Below are 16,530 nucleotides of genomic sequence, written 5' to 3' on the forward strand. Positions count from 1 at the left end.
CACAGAATGCACATGTCCTGCACTGATGACTTGTGAAACCCCTTACCATATTTTGTGCATGCAGAAGAATGGCAAGATTTACAAGAGTATTCTTTCTTTCAGTAAATAAAGCAATTAGTTGAAAAAACAAATGTAAAAAATGTTAAAATGGCCAGCGAGCTAGTTTATGTATTCAGTCTGGTGAATGTGCATGGTGAATGTGCACACTCTACATGGCTGCTGCACTTGAGTAACAGCATGAGTAGAAATTAAAATTGGTGCACTTTGTTTTATCTTTTGACACTTGATTGAAGTTCATTAGATTCAGGTAGAGTAAACAAATAGAACAGTGGACTCAGTTGTGTGGCCAGCTTGCTTGCTGGTCTGTGCAGGAGGTGTTTGGGTTATTTACCTTCATCCATATAAGTGGGATTTATTGGACGTCTGTTTTATTACACTTCATTTGTTTTAAGTAGGTGTGCTTAATTAACTGGAATCTGAATGTTTCTTTTATTATTATAATGAGTAGCATTTCTCATTATAGCAGCAATATGTTGCCATAAACATTTTAAATGCTGTAGACGACTTTGTGATGTTTTTCCCATCACAAGGTGTGAAGCTTATAAATCGCCTTCTAATAAATGGTTGGTCCGATGGAGCTGTAAAAACCACTGTTGGCACAGACTCAGAGGGACCACACCCGGTAACACACACACACAAACACACACACACTCAGAGACCGAGCTACAAAATCAAATCTGTGCACACATCCCTGTCATTTTTGCTCCATACACACATTCTGTAACACAAAATGGAGAAAGGCTAATATATACAGCTGCAGATGAATGTGTGACAGCAAAGTGTAATCTGTCTGTGCTCTCGCTGTGAGAACTAGGTGTAGTAGATGGGGGAAGGTGGAGAGAAGAGAAGATGACAGAGAGTAGCATGATGGTCTTGACTGGAGGACATCATATGTCACTGGTACTAAAGCTAGTAATCTGTTGTGAGCTTTCACTGAGGTGGAGCACAGTGTTAGAGTGTGGAAACCTTATTGAAAGGAAATCCCGGTTCCAAATTCTGGTCCCTCTTTGAAAAGAGTTAAATAAATTAATACCTAAAAAGATACAAACTTTTAATGTGTACATATACTACTTGTTTTATCAGGTTATATTTTTAAGAGCATTAACAGGTCATTAGCTTGTTCCTTCTCTCACCATTGTTTGATCGTTGGGTATGATGACCTGTAATTAAATATAATTACATACACACCAATAAATCAACTACAACATCTATTATGTAATTGTTCAGTCTGATTTCATTTGCTGTTTTGAACTTGGACATGTGCCAGAAAGACTGCACAGAAGCAGAACAGTGTTTCCATACACACACACACACACAGGGCGGCAACGTAACTAAACTAAATTGAAGTAAATTAATCACACGGCCTCTATTTTCCTTCTCTAAGGAGATTTCCTGTTCGCTACGTAACAAGCTTGCAATCATTTCCCAAGTTGCTACATGGAAACAGTCACGTGATCACAGCTGTTGCTTCTTGTTGTTTATTTACCAGCTTTCTGGTGATGAAGAAGTCAGTAGCTGAGTGGATCTCCCCTTTATGCTGAAGATACATTCATGAATTTTTCAACAAGTAAATCCCTTTTCAGTGTCAGTGCAAAAAGATCATGAGCGACATATTGAAATGTTTGTTAGAGGGTGTCTCCAATCAGATTTAATTTTAAAATTGCGCTGCCAGTCATTGTTATGGACTGTGTGCAAGTGTCAGTATCGATTCAATCTAACTCCCAAAAAAATCACCACAGGCTAAATGTTTATTGATTATGATCAAAGGTGAATTAGTTAAAAATAAAATCTCATAATAAAATCAGTAATTATTTCTTCTGCATAAACACATAAAGAAAACTTAATTATTTATTTGGAGTAGTTTCACTGAGAGGCTAATTTGCTTTTGCAGGAATCACCACAGCCAGACATGCAGCATGTGAGATTGCTCAAGGGCACAACAGCTGTGGTGGGCGCTGATCGGGCAACCTCCTGGTCACAAACTTGCCTCTCCAAACATTAGGCCACTGCTGCTGCTGGGAGGCCAACGCCTAATTGACAGCAGACAGCTTGGTGGTGATGGCATACAGTTTGTCAGGAGTAGGACTGAGGGGGGGGGGGGTCGGTTATCAGAAATATACCCCCCAGAATAAAGAAGCTGTTGTTTACAGGGCAGTGACAGCAAACACTGACCGTCTGTGCCTCTGTCTGCTCCTCACCCGTTTCACTGATATCACATTGTTGTTGTCACCCTTGCTTCTGATCCCTCCTTCTGTGTCACCCAGGGCTTTTTGTCCCCATTTTGTCCCCCTCTCCCCCCCGATTGACTTGCACTCCTCCTGCCTCGTTAGCTTGATGTTTCATTGGTGGAGAAGCGGTATCTTGTTGAGGCTGGGAAGGCGTGGTCTCCTGCTGTCTGTTGAGCGGTCACAGACATTTTAATGGTTATTGGTTTGAGATTATTTGGATATTATCAGTCTCGTTTATCTTTCTTTTTTTTTGGTTTACATCTTCCAGTCTCACACAAACATTTTTACATGCGCACCTCAATCACCCCGCCAGTCAGTCACTGGCAGGTGCAGTTCTGTTCTGTTCCAGTTTCCAGTAAGCTGATCCTGCTGGCAGAGACTGGTGGGGAGACTTCCTTTTCTGGAAAGACCTGATGCATCGTGTTAATGATCCTCTCTCTCTCGCACTCGCACTCTCTCTCTCTCTCTCTCTCTTACTCCCTCTCTCTCTCTTTTTTCTGTCTCCACTGGGCTGTGTGAGGAGTGGAGAGTCTCATTTCATATCACAACGTCTGTGCAGAGAGCAACAGCAGAAATCACCCAGCCGGCAGAGTGAGGAGGCTGTGTGGCTCATGCTTTCATCTTCTCTGTCTCAGCCTTGCACTCTCTCTTTCACTAACATCAGTAACACCATTTCAAACTCTGTTCTCTCTTTTACTTTCTGTCTGATGCATCCATTCTCTTTCTTTTTCTCACTCATCTGTGTACAATCTTTGTGTCTTTGTCCCCTTTTGGGAGAGTGTCTCCAGGCTCCATCCTCAGGTAGGCAGCACCACATCCAGCTAGGAATACACTCCTTCATTCTTCCTCCGTCTATCTTTTCTGTTTTCTTTCAACAAACACATATCAACATCCTCCTCATCCTCCGCCTCTGTCTCTCTACTCTCCTCCTGCCTCCACACCCTGCCTCTGAGTGCGCTGGAGAGAGTCGCCACATGCGCACGGCAAAGACAGCAAGTGGGAGTGGACCTCTGTGAGCGTGTTTGCGAGTGGGTGTGAGTGTGTGTGTGTTTGTGAACGTGAAGAGGAGAGGAGGAGGAGGAGGAGGAGGAGGAGAAGAGAGAGCATCAGCACAGTCCTTCCAGTCTCTCCTCTTTTCACGCGCACACCCACTCTGCATGGAACAATCCTTCCTTCACTGCTTCCAAATGGACATTTCTGTGGCAACGTTTCACCAGTGAAGACAGCTGCTGCTGCCGCTCCACTCCACAAGCGCCTATATGCTGGATTTTAAAAAAAGTGAGGAGAGGAGAGGAACAGGCGGAGATCTCTAAACATGAGTGAGGAGGCTAAGGAGAAAGCAGGCGGCGGGAAAGCCGCCCATCGCAAGAAGAAAGGCAAGAAGGTATGAGAGGAAGAGCTTTCTTTGTCTTGGTGTGCTTCTCTTTTGCTCAGTTGTTGCCACGCTTAGCAAAATGATTTTTGTGTTTGTGTGGAAAGTCAGGAGTTGTTGGTTGAGCTGAGCTCAAAGGGCGAGGTTGATGAATCCTTTACAAAGTGACAGAAGGTGTGTTCAATCAGGTTTTTAAAGGTTTTAATAATAATTTTTTGTTTTATCATTTGGACTAATCACATATTGTTAAATCAAAATGCTTCAGATGTCTAAGAATCATTGGGTATTGTGTTGTCTTATATAAGAATCTTAGTACAGTCTGTGCACCTGGTTGTTTGTCTGTGAATGTTGCTGTGAAGCGTTTCCACATTTTTCTTTTTTTTTTTTTTGTCTTCCACAAACTCGCTTGTGACTCTTACCAGAAATGTTTGCTCAGTCTTACCTGGAATGCTTCCAAAGCTTATTGACATACCGCCTGTCAGTCATTAGTTATTAAGGTCCTGACGTTGCAACTGGTCGGTCTAGTTGTTTTGCTCTGGGTGATTGTTTGCTGGAGTGTTGGTATGTAAAGTATAATGTATAGAGCGAGGCAAAGGGATGTCCTCAGGGGTTAGGGTGGGGGCATCAGAATGCACGCACCGCATTTGTTGTACTGTTAAACCCCTCCGCAGCGGTGTGTGTGTGTATTGGAGACATGTACAGGTTTCCATAGCTGTCCTGTTTTCCTCAGAATCTCATAAGATGGTTTTTAATTGAAAGAGTTTGAAGCCGCAGAAACATGTTTTGACTTTTGAAGTGGAATGTTGGTTTGTATGTGCATGTGCTCACATACCTATAGGTGATTTTCTGTTTGTGGTTCATGGTAAAATATGAGTGTGTTTGTTTTTCGTACAATTATTATTAAAGCACATCTCTGGCCTGCTGCCTTCCATTCTTTTGTGTCAGTGAGGCTAGCCCATGATGAATGTGTTTTGGTGGTAAAGTCACTGATCATACAGAGTCTACAGTATAAAGTATATATGTTCACTTGCACACAAAGAGTATTTTCCAGGCCATTTGAGCTGGTTTAAGGGCTAAAACTACATTCAGTGGGGCCCCTGAGATCGGGGATTTTTAGGATGGGGAAAGACCAAAGCAGGGAGGCACACAGTAGAGAGCCTCTATGCATTTTACAAGGCTGAGCGGGTCTGTTATTGAGAAGGAAATGTATTCTGTGTTTCCCATTAAATAATTTATAGCTGCTGTGATATGGGCCGCCCTCGGTGGTGAAGCTGTCAGTCTGGGCCCTCAATGACAACAAGAGAAAAGATGTTCAAACTCCTGACGACAGCCATGAAATAATGGCACAGTGGAATGTGACACATTTAGTGGTGAAGAGGCTTTGGAAAATGAATAAATATGAGCAAACTGGATTTGGAACACAGTACACCAAATTAAAAACATGAAATACAGGATGATGGTGGTTTAATAAAGAAACATCAGGAATTTTTGAACATTGGTGTAAATGTATACAAATGTTTCAGAATGTAAATTTGAGTTATGTATTTAAGCTGCATCTTAAAAATCAGTTTGGAACTACTCAATATTATAAATATTCAATTCTCCATATTCCACTCCCTTTCCAAATGGATTAAGATAAAGGAAAATGGGTTAAATTCACCAGTAGGATTATCGCAGAGGCCCAAAGTTTTCTGTTGATCTGTATTCCCCAACAAGCCTCGACCCATTATCTCTCTCACACAAACTGCAGCTGTGAAAGTAGCGCAGCAAAATAATGCATATTGATGCTTTTTACATATGTATGTTGTTTGTTTGTTTGTTTGTTTGTGGGTGGACATGTGCAAATGTGGATCTGCATGTGTGTCTGTGCTTCGCTGTGTGCGCATGTGCGTGCCAGATAACTATGCCAGATGTGTTAATGATTGTAGCCATGGCAACTAGTTTCTGTTCTGAGCGAAAGATGTCGAGGGTGAGAGCAGGTAGAGAAGAGAGAGTGAAGAGGGGGTGGACTGGTGAACTATGTGGCCAGAACAGAAATATATTTTTCATGAGGCAGCTGCTGTGATGGGGGAAGCTCAAGGATACAATCAAATATCTTTTGACTCAAGGTCTCAGACCTCCGTCACGATTATGACGGAGGTTATAAATCAACAACAAACACAATGTCATGTTTGCTTCTTGTGTTTTTTTGTGTTTAATTGTGTGTGTGTGTGTGTGTGTGTGTGTGTGTGTTTAAATTTAGCATATCTGCTGTGTGTGTGCATTTGTGAGTGTTTGACAGGGAGTATGTGTAACACTTTGATGTTTCTCCAAATGCTCAGTGAGGCTTAATGATAAGAATTCGATGTAGTGATAGAGATAATGAGGTTTACATAACACACATACAAACACATACGCACACATAGCATTAGCAGGAATTTAGTTGCATGCACATAAGAGCTACTGCTGGGTCATCAGAAACCCTTTTATTGAATATATGCACATACTGTGTGAGATGTTGTAATTCTGTACTGTATAAAGTACACACTTGTCATTGGACATCTGTTTTGCTGTGGTCTGTTAGGTTTCCACGGTTAGTTTAGCTGCTTAAATTGCACATGGAAGTGTTTCTTTGCACAAAAGAAAACAGAAATGAGGGAGAAAACCTGCTAGCAAGATAAAAAGACCCCAGGGGATTTATACAGAAGTAACTCATTTCCAGAATCCTAATAGTTATAATTAAACTTAACAAAATGTACGTGCTTAAATAAAAGGAAGAAGAAGATGCTTATATTATCAGGACATAAAAATGACCCTACTACCCTTATTTCTATTAATATACTGCATTAGAGACTTGCATAACAGTATGTTTATATACAAAAGATGTAAATAGGTAGGAGGTTGTGGATTATAAAAGGATCTGGTGGGGGCTTGTGAATTTAATTGAAAATAAAACTGATATGATGGACAGGTATTGAGCAAAAAGAGAAATGATAACTAACTGACATCCAAACAAATCTACTCTGTAAAATAAAGAAATTGTTACATAAGATAATCTCACACACAACTGTCACCATACCATAGTTTTACCAGGTTTTTATCTTTCAAATATAAATCTGATCTGCCCTTAGAAATAAATGTGTGATGTATAACACTTGTGATGATTGTGTAAGGATTGCATAAGGAGCAAAGGTGCCTTTGTCAGGTACACATGCTGAGAAAGTTGAATCACCAAAAAGCCACTGCTTGCTGATCATATTTGTCTGCAGCCAGTACAGTCTGCTGCTACTCTTCACGGCATTTCTCACACTCACAACACACCTACAAGTGTCACAGAGAGTTCATTTACTTGGTGCTATATTTTGGCTATAAGTGAAAATGCAAACTCTCCTGCAGCCTGCATGTGAAAACCTTTATTGTAGCCTTTGATAAATCAGCAGAAAGAAATCACACATGACTTTAGCTAATTTTGCCGATCCTTTCATTTTTCACTGGGCTGTATGCATCTCTCTTTTGTTTTGCCTCTGTTGTCTTGTTCCTAATGAGACAGCCAGGCAGTCAGGCAGCAAGGCTCAGGCAGCTCTGTTCTTTGTCTTGGATGGAAAAACCCTGCCAGAGACACAGAGACCAGCGTCTGGAGGACTGGTGAAATAAGCCGTTCTGTGACAGTGCCTTCAAAGAGAAATGGCACATCACATCCCCCAGATAACAGCAGGGCACTAGCGAATGTGCTGATGGAAGATGTGAAGTGTCTGTGCATGCGTGTGTGTGTAGAGAAAGACTTAAGAGAGAGAGGAAACAAAGTGCTGCTTTTGTTTTTCAGATTAGGCTAATGGACTTGGCACAGATCAAATCCTTAAGAGGGGTAGGTTTTGCTTTATGGGCTGTTTGGGAGAGAGAGTAAGTGGACAAAATGTTTCAAAATGTTTAGGTGGAAATACAGTAAATATAGTGCACTGCTAAATAGAGCAGAAACTATTCATCAACTTGTTGATCAACAAAAAAAGAGCCAATTTATTGCTAATAGATTAATCATTTAAGTGTCACTCTGGACACCCTGATAATTTTATAAGCTACACAATTAACTGAGAAAATAACAGGCCAATTAGAGAGTGATTAATGAGGATATTGCAATAATTTTAAAGGACTGACACTTAAAAAAGCTTTTCAGATGTCAAACTAGGTTAAGATAAAATGTAGAATAATATTTAACTCTAAGCATCTTACTTCATGCCAAAGAAATTCTGTAACCTCCCTAATATTTGTTTTTTATGTACCATATCTTGGGTGCAGCATAGAAATGTGATAACTTATATAAAGCTGTACACACACACAGACACACACAGACACACACTATATCAGTTGGAGTGTGGAGGTGTGAGTAAGTGCACATGTGTGCTCCCTCAGCAGCTCTATAAATGTATGCATGCATGTGTGTAGGTGGGTGTATTCCTACAGTTTCGGCGTGGATGTGTGTTTGGGGAGGTAGGCATCACAGAGCCCAGGCACAGCTGCACGCCCTGAGGAGAGGGCAGAGGGATCAGCCTGTCAAAGCTCCATCACTCTCAGATGAGCTGTTTCTGTTCCTCCATTGAGATAGGGAGGGAGGAAGGAAGGAGGTGAAGAAGGAGGAGAGGAGTCAGGACAGAGAAGGATGTGAAACAAGGCGAGATAGAGAGGGTTTGAAAGGCTAAAGACAGAAGTGTAAGCTGGGGAGTGACGAAATGGAGAAGAAAGTGTAAAGGAAAAGTCAGTCACCCTATAGAACTGAAGCTCTCCCTTGATCTCCATGTTGCTGTAGGGAAGGTTTAAGGGACCTGGATGCTTCATTAGTGCCCTTTGGATTGCCAAATTGCTTCAGAACCCCCCAAGTTATTTGACTGATTTGCTGGTGGCTTTCTGCTTTGATCAGTCATCTTTCTGGATATAATCCTGAGGCAGCTGTTGTCAGTGCATTTATACACTTGAGCAGTCTTTAGTCCAAAGACAAGTGCCCAGTACACACAAACAGAAACACACAGCGTGGCCTCAGCCAACTAACAAGGCAGTTGGACCACACTTAATTAACAAAAAGGCCTAACAAGGGCTCGCCACTCTTTACTCTGCTTACTTCCTCCTCCGTCAACAGAAGAAAGCTATTTGAAAGAATGCTTTGAGTTTTTTATGTCGGTCATAATGAATCAATAGCAGTGAGAGCTCGGCACAATTTCAAATGATTTTCTGCCCTTGTGTTGTATGATCAGAATGCTGCTGTCTATGAAACAAATGGGAAATGCTGTGAACAATATTTTTGGACATGTGCTTTTTATCAAAATGTGTTTTTTGTTTTATAAAAACGCTGAATCACTATCAAAAAAGCATTTTCAACCCAGTCGGACTGGAGACCCACACTAGAGATGCTTTGAGCCATCTACAATATAATATTGTTCGCCTTCATATCTACTCTACTGGTATTTTCCTCTGCTGGCAATCTCTGCTACTTGAACCCCGCAGCCTCTTCCGTTTCCCACAGCTCCGTCCGGAAGGCTCTTTACATCTTGCTCTGTTGTGCTCCATCCACTGCTCTCCTCCTCTTTGCTCTCTCTCGGTGCAAGTCAGTGTTGGAAAAAGACTGTGTCAAATAGAGAGTTTCGCTGTCGGATTTAGAAACCCCTTCTATCGAGTTTGGGATCCTCCTTAAGCCTCTCCTGGCTCGGCGTCGCCATGGCAACCGTTTAATGCAACACAGCAGTATAACAAAAGCTTTTGTTCTTTAGCAGGAGCAGTAACAGTAGTTTGTGCTCACTGTGTTGTCTGTTGACCTTGTTGCGACCGCAGCATTATCTCACCTATTTCTCTATTATTTAACATCATTGAATTTACTATGGCTTGTATGAAAATATAAGAACTAAGCCTAACACCATATGCAAACAGATAATAATCGCTCGTTTATTTATAGCACATACTGAAATGAACTGAGCCACAGATGCACTAGCTGTTAATTGTTCACTCCACAAACAATTAGCACCAGAGACATGAATGTATGAGTTGTTAAAGCTTAGGTCGTGATGAAAGGAATCCAACATCCAAACGACTGGGTTAAACTTGACAAAGACAACACTATTCCCACACTAATTCCCACAGTAACGCAGCAGGGAAAAGACATGTTGTCATATGTTTGATGTGTAGGTGTAGGCTGATTGTGTTTATTCACAATAAATCCATACAGCGAGCTGTGGTGGGTGAAAACAGTCTAGATTTCAGTTTCAGATTTCAGAACAGTGGCACCACCAGAACCTGAATGGTGCCAGTAAAAGAAAGCCCAATGCTACTTGTAATCAAAAATGGCTTATTAAGCACAATTTAATGAACTAAAAACGAGGACAAATGGTCTGAATTCCTCATTGTTTGATTGGTTCACAGGTGGTGTATTGTGAGATCAGGAATACATCCACAGTGGAGTCAAGCCAGATGGCTCACCCCTGCTTCCTCCATGGGATGAAGAATGAAAGCTTGGCTTGTGAATAAAACAGGCAAATGAAATGAAACATGAACTGTGTAATCCCAGGCACAGGAGACGGCTGCAGTCTCTCTCAAACAGGCCATGTATTAAGACACTTCTGCTGGCTCTCAGCTTGAAGATGCACTTAACAGGAGGATCTGGCTTCCTCTGATATTCAAAATGTCTGACAGATCGACGCCAAGCTGGGACTGTGTTTTGAAATGCAGAGCCGAGTTTTTGATAATGCTGAACAGATTTAGCAGTAGCACTATTAGCGCTATTCATATCGCAGGAAAACCAGACGAGGGAGACATCCTGAAGACATCTCTACTAAGCCGTGTTTCTTCAGTGTCATTCACTGGTGCTTTTCATGGTGTGGTGTTAGATTAGCATGTTTCAAATCAACACTGGCTTGAAGAAATTACGTTTATACGTCTTTCTTCATTATATTTTGAGCATATCAATGTGCCATGAGTTTGCATTGTGCAACTTAATACTGTTAATAGACCAGTATAACTCTAGAGAAGCTAAATCATGCTTAAGTGCTGTAGTAGGGAAACACATAAAATCATGTTACTGATACATTCAGTATTATTGAAACTTGCAAAATACATTCATAAACTTTTCCTCGTTATGCTGATGTATTCTAAGCATTACTTACTGTTGCATATTACCAATAAATAAATGTAACTTGCAGAAGTGAGGAGACCTTTTTTAAATATTTTGGAAATTATAAGTTGCCTTAAAGGGTTCTTTTACCGCAAAAATACTAGGTCTTTGTTCCCGGCTTGTCAATCACTTGTCATGCTGTGCAAAGAGATTTTCATTTTGGGTAAAAATTGGTGTGGCACACTCTTATGTGCATAGAAAATTTAGCTGTTGGATTTTCATCCAGCCAGCAGCGGGTGTTTCGCAGAGTTATATTTTTCTTCATTTATGATTCTGTGGTTTTTTGCCAGGCTGTCTGGTGGCTTTCTACAGCACAGTAGACAGTTACAGAGGTAGAGGGAGGTTAAATGCTCACCTTCTTTGGATTTCAGCTCTGGGGTGACAGCAGTATAATGTGAGCCCTAAGGCAACATCACCTGAGCCAGACAGTACAGACGCTGGGGAAGAGGACTGGAAGGAATGAGTAGGCACATTAAGGCAAGATGGAATATGATGATGGATGAGAAATGGGAGACATCACATCTTGAAAAGAAAGCAAAGTGTGGAGGATCGTGACAGGTGAAACCACAAGGGATTGTGAGATGTAAAGCTAAGGAAAGAGTGGGAGGAGAGGAAGTGCAGGAGAAGTCGATGAGTATATGAATTCACGCAGGTGATTTCTCACATGTGCACTGAAAATAACCCCCTGCAGCATAAATGAGATCCCCATCCCTAGGGCCTTCAGTGACAGTGATGGTACAGTTTTCTCCATCACAGCGTTATGTAACTAAAGAAATCATCTCCTTGCTACCGTAGTGAAACTGTCAGGTTTCAGTGTAAGAACAATAACGTTCACCACATCTCTCCTGTAACACTGCTCCCTTTTTTGCTCTCACAGCTACAGAGCAGAGGAGCCAGATAAATGGGATTTGCTGGATATTGATATTGATAATACAATTTCTGTTGCAGACAGACCAATGTGGTTTTGATTCAATGATATTCCACGCTCCCTGTGGATGGACTGAAAGGTGCTTGTCTGCTTTCTATTTATCTTGCCATCCATTTACCCTGCGATTTTTTACTTTGTGTAATGATGCTACGAGCAAGGTTGAATTATTAATGATGAGAAGATCTTAGTCTTTATAGCCATGTTGAAAACTTTCAGTATACCTCTTACTACAGTCTCCAGCACACCAATCATTCCTCACATCATTGACTTTAATGAGCAGCCCGCAGTGCTAATATGTGCTTCGTCATTTTCCAAAACACCTGCTTCACTCAGCAACACATTCCCCAGATGTTACTGCTGTTGAGCCGAGGACCTCCCTCTATGATGTCCACTGTACAAACAACAGTGATGTAATGGGCCATTAAATGAAAACGCTGCATACCATTGGGCCATTATGCACTATCAGATAGCTGGGTGTATTTTCCCAAGCCATCACTTATTTTGTGTCTCAGTAAACACAGAACAAAGATGCTGTCAGTGACATATTTTTGCGATTGTTGGCAAATGGCAGCATGAGCATCAGATAATGATTTGACTGAAGGTGATAAATGTTTCCTGCAAACCACAGAGCAGTAATTCTTGAGCAGCTGTGTTTAAACCTTGACAGCAAGTTGGCATCATCATGCTTCTGTGGAAGTGCCCAGCTATGCCTGTGAAGCCTGACAATTATATCAGCATTTTTCAAAAGCTCTGCTCTATCTGTTGACACTACTGTACATAACACCAGCATTTTCTGTTCTGTCTCTTCTGTGGAGAGTGATTTTAAAGGTAATTTTTAGAGTTTACTATGGAAGTGAAAAAGTGGAAATGTTTCGTCATTTAAGACTGGTCATTAATCAGGTGTGCCTTCTAGCCACAGCTGCCGTTATTGTGTACACACACGATGTCTGAACTGTGTTTACTAGACTTGCAGTAAGCTGAAGTATGAAAGTAGCTTTGCCTGAGGCTCTGATGAGGCTTGTGGGAGTTGTACAGGGAAAGGATGGTGATTTTCACAGTATATACAGTATTGTTAGTGTGAGTCTGTGTGTGTGTGTGTTGTGGAATGACTGCAGAAGGCTGGTGTGTGGGTTGGTTTCTTCTAAAACAGTCACAGGGCTTCTCCTGCCCTGTGGTCAGTGACAGTGCACACAGAATGTGCCAACGTCCAGCTGTGAGGGTTTGTGTCTGCTGATGTGATTCATTATGCATTTGTAAAAACAAAACATCAGCAACAAACATCAAAATAAGATAAAATAAAAAGTAAGGGGCGAAACAGCACAGAAAAAGGATGATGTGTGGATGATGGTGTGCAGCTGGGGAAACAAGGAGCTGGGGGAGCAGGGAGGACGGAGGACAGAGGACAGAGGACAGTCTTCACCCACTTGTGTTATGAATAAATCACTACTGAGATTTACTTGCTGTCTAGTCCAGCGTGGACTAGGCATGCTCTTGTAGTTATAGCTCATCCCAGATGGCCTAGTTTACCCACAGAGAATAAGCCCAGTCATAATTTACCAGCTGGGGAGTCTTGGTGATTGCTTCATCCATCATCAATTACCCAGCATAACTGAAGTCAAACACTTCTACAGCACACAGAGGAAACCAATTTAACAATGTGGACATACCATGATATTAAATATAACCTGCAAGACCAGCAGAAAAAACATGTTTAGAGATTAAGATAGATGAAACTTTTATATATCAACAAATAATCATATAGAAATTGAGGCCATGTAATAACCACTGTGTGTTGTTGTGTCATTTCAGTAGATGTACCTGAACATTAAACACAATATGCCTGTCAAAAAAATCACAGCTCTCTTTATTAGAGCCGCAGAGGAGGGTGTTATATAAAAGTGAGTGGGAAGGCAAGATCAGCACCAAAAAAAAAGTCAAAATTACTAAATGATGTGGTCTTGTCAGCTCAGTACAGTACTGCACACCCCTACAGACAGTAATGGAGTTGTAAGGGAACAAAGAGAAACCATTTCCTCCCTCACTGTCATTAAACAATGGCAACATCCTCCTCGCTGGCCGAGACAGAGAAGGATTGAGTGGTTCTGGAAAAACCTGTGTTTCGCAGTGGCTGTGATTGATAATGTCATTTGTCAGGGATTGTGTGTCCGTGTGCGTCTGAATGTTTCTTTATTACGGAGGCATGTGAAAGGCACAGAGACGAAGAAGGTGGAAGAACGTACGGTAGTAGAAAGTCCAATTCAGAACCAGAGATGATGAATCGGTGTTTCTCTGCAGAAAAATGCTGAAGCTCTCACTAAATCATTTGTTTCTTGTAATGAGCACGATCCAGGATTCAGAATGTAATGTTAACATGCACTTCAACCACAAACCCCTTGAGTTCTGTGTAACATATGATTGTCTATTGATCAGTAACCACAGCACAAGCATCTGCAGGAGATTGCTTTTGTAATTCTACCACAAAGTAACAGTACAAAGTACTAAAAACAGTTCATCTGTGAAGACACAAATCTCTCCAATATCTCTGATATTTGTAATTCAACATGGCAACTCCCCAATGGAAGGAGAAGAGGGAAGTCGATGAGGTAGGCTGAGACGCTGTATTGTGCCTTTTTGTTTGTACAGTAATTGCAAGTTGTTTTTTGCAGAGAGTGTTGAGTTTCCTCATTCATCAGTAGAGAACACTAAAGCTATTATTAGGGCAGATAAATAGTAGTCAACCAGATAACAGGCAGGGACAGGTGAAACTACATTAGGTCTTAATTCAGAAGTGGTGGTCTTAGATTGTCTTTCACAACCAATCTGAACTTCAGTGGCTAAAGACCAATTTCAAACCAAAGCCCTGTAATTGGATTTGCTTCAATGACCCACTTTTACAAACCTCCCCATCACATACTACATGAAGACTCTTTTGGAGCTTTTTGGATGAGTAGCGTTAGGGTTAGGGTTAGTAAGTGTTAACACTGTGGCCAGAGATTGTTTATTACTTTGCTACAGAACTAGAGAAGCAGTAAATGGATGATGCAAGGTAAATTGCACCATCTGACATGTTTGAATACATACAGTATAATAACCAGCCTGACAAAACTTTACTAGATCTGTTGTGACATGCAGGATTTTTATCATGACAGCAGTTATTATCTTCAGGCACCTTCAGTCAACTGTGCTCATTCATGAACTTGTTTTGTTCTTGACTGACTGTCTTTGACTGCATCCCTGGATGTAAGACATGAAACCGTCTTCTTGAGCAACTGGCCGAGTTTCATCTGTTCTGCTTCATTCATTCGGATGGAAAAAAGTGTATTAGTTACCCAAAGAAGTATGGTCAGAAAGCTGCATATGTTGATTAGCCCATAATCATACATCAGTCGATCGCTGATGATTGTCATCCTCTGCAGCTCATATTTAACTCAGCAACATCAACACTCAGATAGTTTTCTAATTAGCATGATTGTAATAATGGATCTGCACAAGCCCCACTGTGTGTGCTAAAACTTCCAATGCATTTCGCAGAAAATATTATTTCCTAAGTGAAACTGGCAGCTAATTGTTTGCTTTCCCAGCAGAGTCACTGCTAGAATTGGAGAAAGACAGCATTAGTATTGACCCTACGTAGGCCTGTGACTGGGTAATGTGCTGAGCGCTTAAGAGATGTGGCCGCCAGTGTGGTGGACAGTTGCAAATGAAGTTAACGTGACTTCTGCTTCACTTTTGAAATCAGCCCCTAACTGGGTTTACACTCGAGTAGTTGAACTGTTTGGATCTTGACAAATCACCAGAAAAAAGCAAACGAGGGAAAGAAAGGGCCAGATGCATTTCAAACCAAGACACAGAGTTTCCCTTTTTGGTTTCTCCCTTGGTCGAAATATTCATATACATTTGCAGATTAGATTATTCTACTGAGCATGTCATGTGAAATGCTCAAGGGCTTTTCTCCAGTGGCATGGGGTGTGAGACTGGAGCGGAGTGATCTACGTTCTACATTGGGGCTTTACCTTATTATTCCATCCATAATAGCAGCTAATTGGAGCTGTCAAGATGCTGATAATCTGTGTTAGCGTGCCATTCAGAAAGGCACCACACAACCTCAACATTTTCTGAGAGACACGATTAGAGAGTGAGCGAGTGCGAAAATAAAAGAAAATCGTGCAGCTAGTGAGTGAAAAGGCCAAAACCAACAGCAGTTTGTGTGACAGAAAATGTAATGAAATAGATTGGCAATTCAAGAACTCTCCCCTGCTGTTGTTATTCATCTTCTGAACACTTTTGAAGTTTCTCTGCACATGAACAAACAAGTCTAACGATGACAGACTGGGGCTCAGACAATCAGATATTCTTGTAATATTGATATTTTTAAGTAGAAGTGGCCTAAATGATCTCCCGACACTGCCACTCATCCACCCACCCATCCATGTTCATCTACCTCTCACCCCAAAAGCGAACCTCGCTCCGTTCAGCATTCACACTCTGGCTCAGTGCAATAAGACATTATCCACTGTCTGACCTCCTTTTCTCCCTACGCTCACTGCCACCTTCTTGTCGCTGCCTCTTTCTCTCTCTCTCTCTTTTTGTCTCACTGTCTTCTTTCGTTTTTTCTTCTCTCTTCAGTTTCCTCCCTCGCTGTCAGCCTGCTCGTTTTCTTGCAGCTGCCTCAGAGTGATGGGAAGGAACTGTGAAAACCTCAAGGAGGGTAGAATTTTTGAAGAAACCTAGTAACACGCACACACAGATACACTGACACAACATTAAAGCGCCGTCATCCTCTGCCAGATCACTGGGCCGCCAAGGACAGACA

General features: G+C 41.5%; 1 protein-coding gene across 15 annotated transcripts in view; it reads left to right on the forward strand.

The window, feature by feature from the left end:
* Positions 1-3,260: 3,260 nt before the first annotated feature.
* Positions 3,261-16,530, forward strand: part of LOC113158762 (ankyrin-3-like) — a 119,923-nt gene continuing 106,653 nt past the window's right edge. For 13 of the 15 annotated variants that reach the window (XM_026354942.1, XM_026354943.1, XM_026354954.1 and 10 more), the window contains exon 1: positions 3,261-3,672. In XM_026354942.1, coding sequence (XP_026210727.1) covers positions 3,604-3,672 — 69 coding nt within the window. In that variant the 5' untranslated portion in view covers positions 3,261-3,603. The remainder of the gene's footprint in view (positions 3,673-16,530) is intronic. The other 2 variants (XM_026354962.1, XM_026354963.1) reach the window with 1 other exon arrangement.

This window comes from Anabas testudineus, chromosome 15 (genome assembly GCF_900324465.2).
Source record: "Anabas testudineus chromosome 15, fAnaTes1.2, whole genome shotgun sequence".
NCBI classification, from domain to species: Eukaryota; Metazoa; Chordata; class Actinopteri; order Anabantiformes; family Anabantidae; genus Anabas; species Anabas testudineus.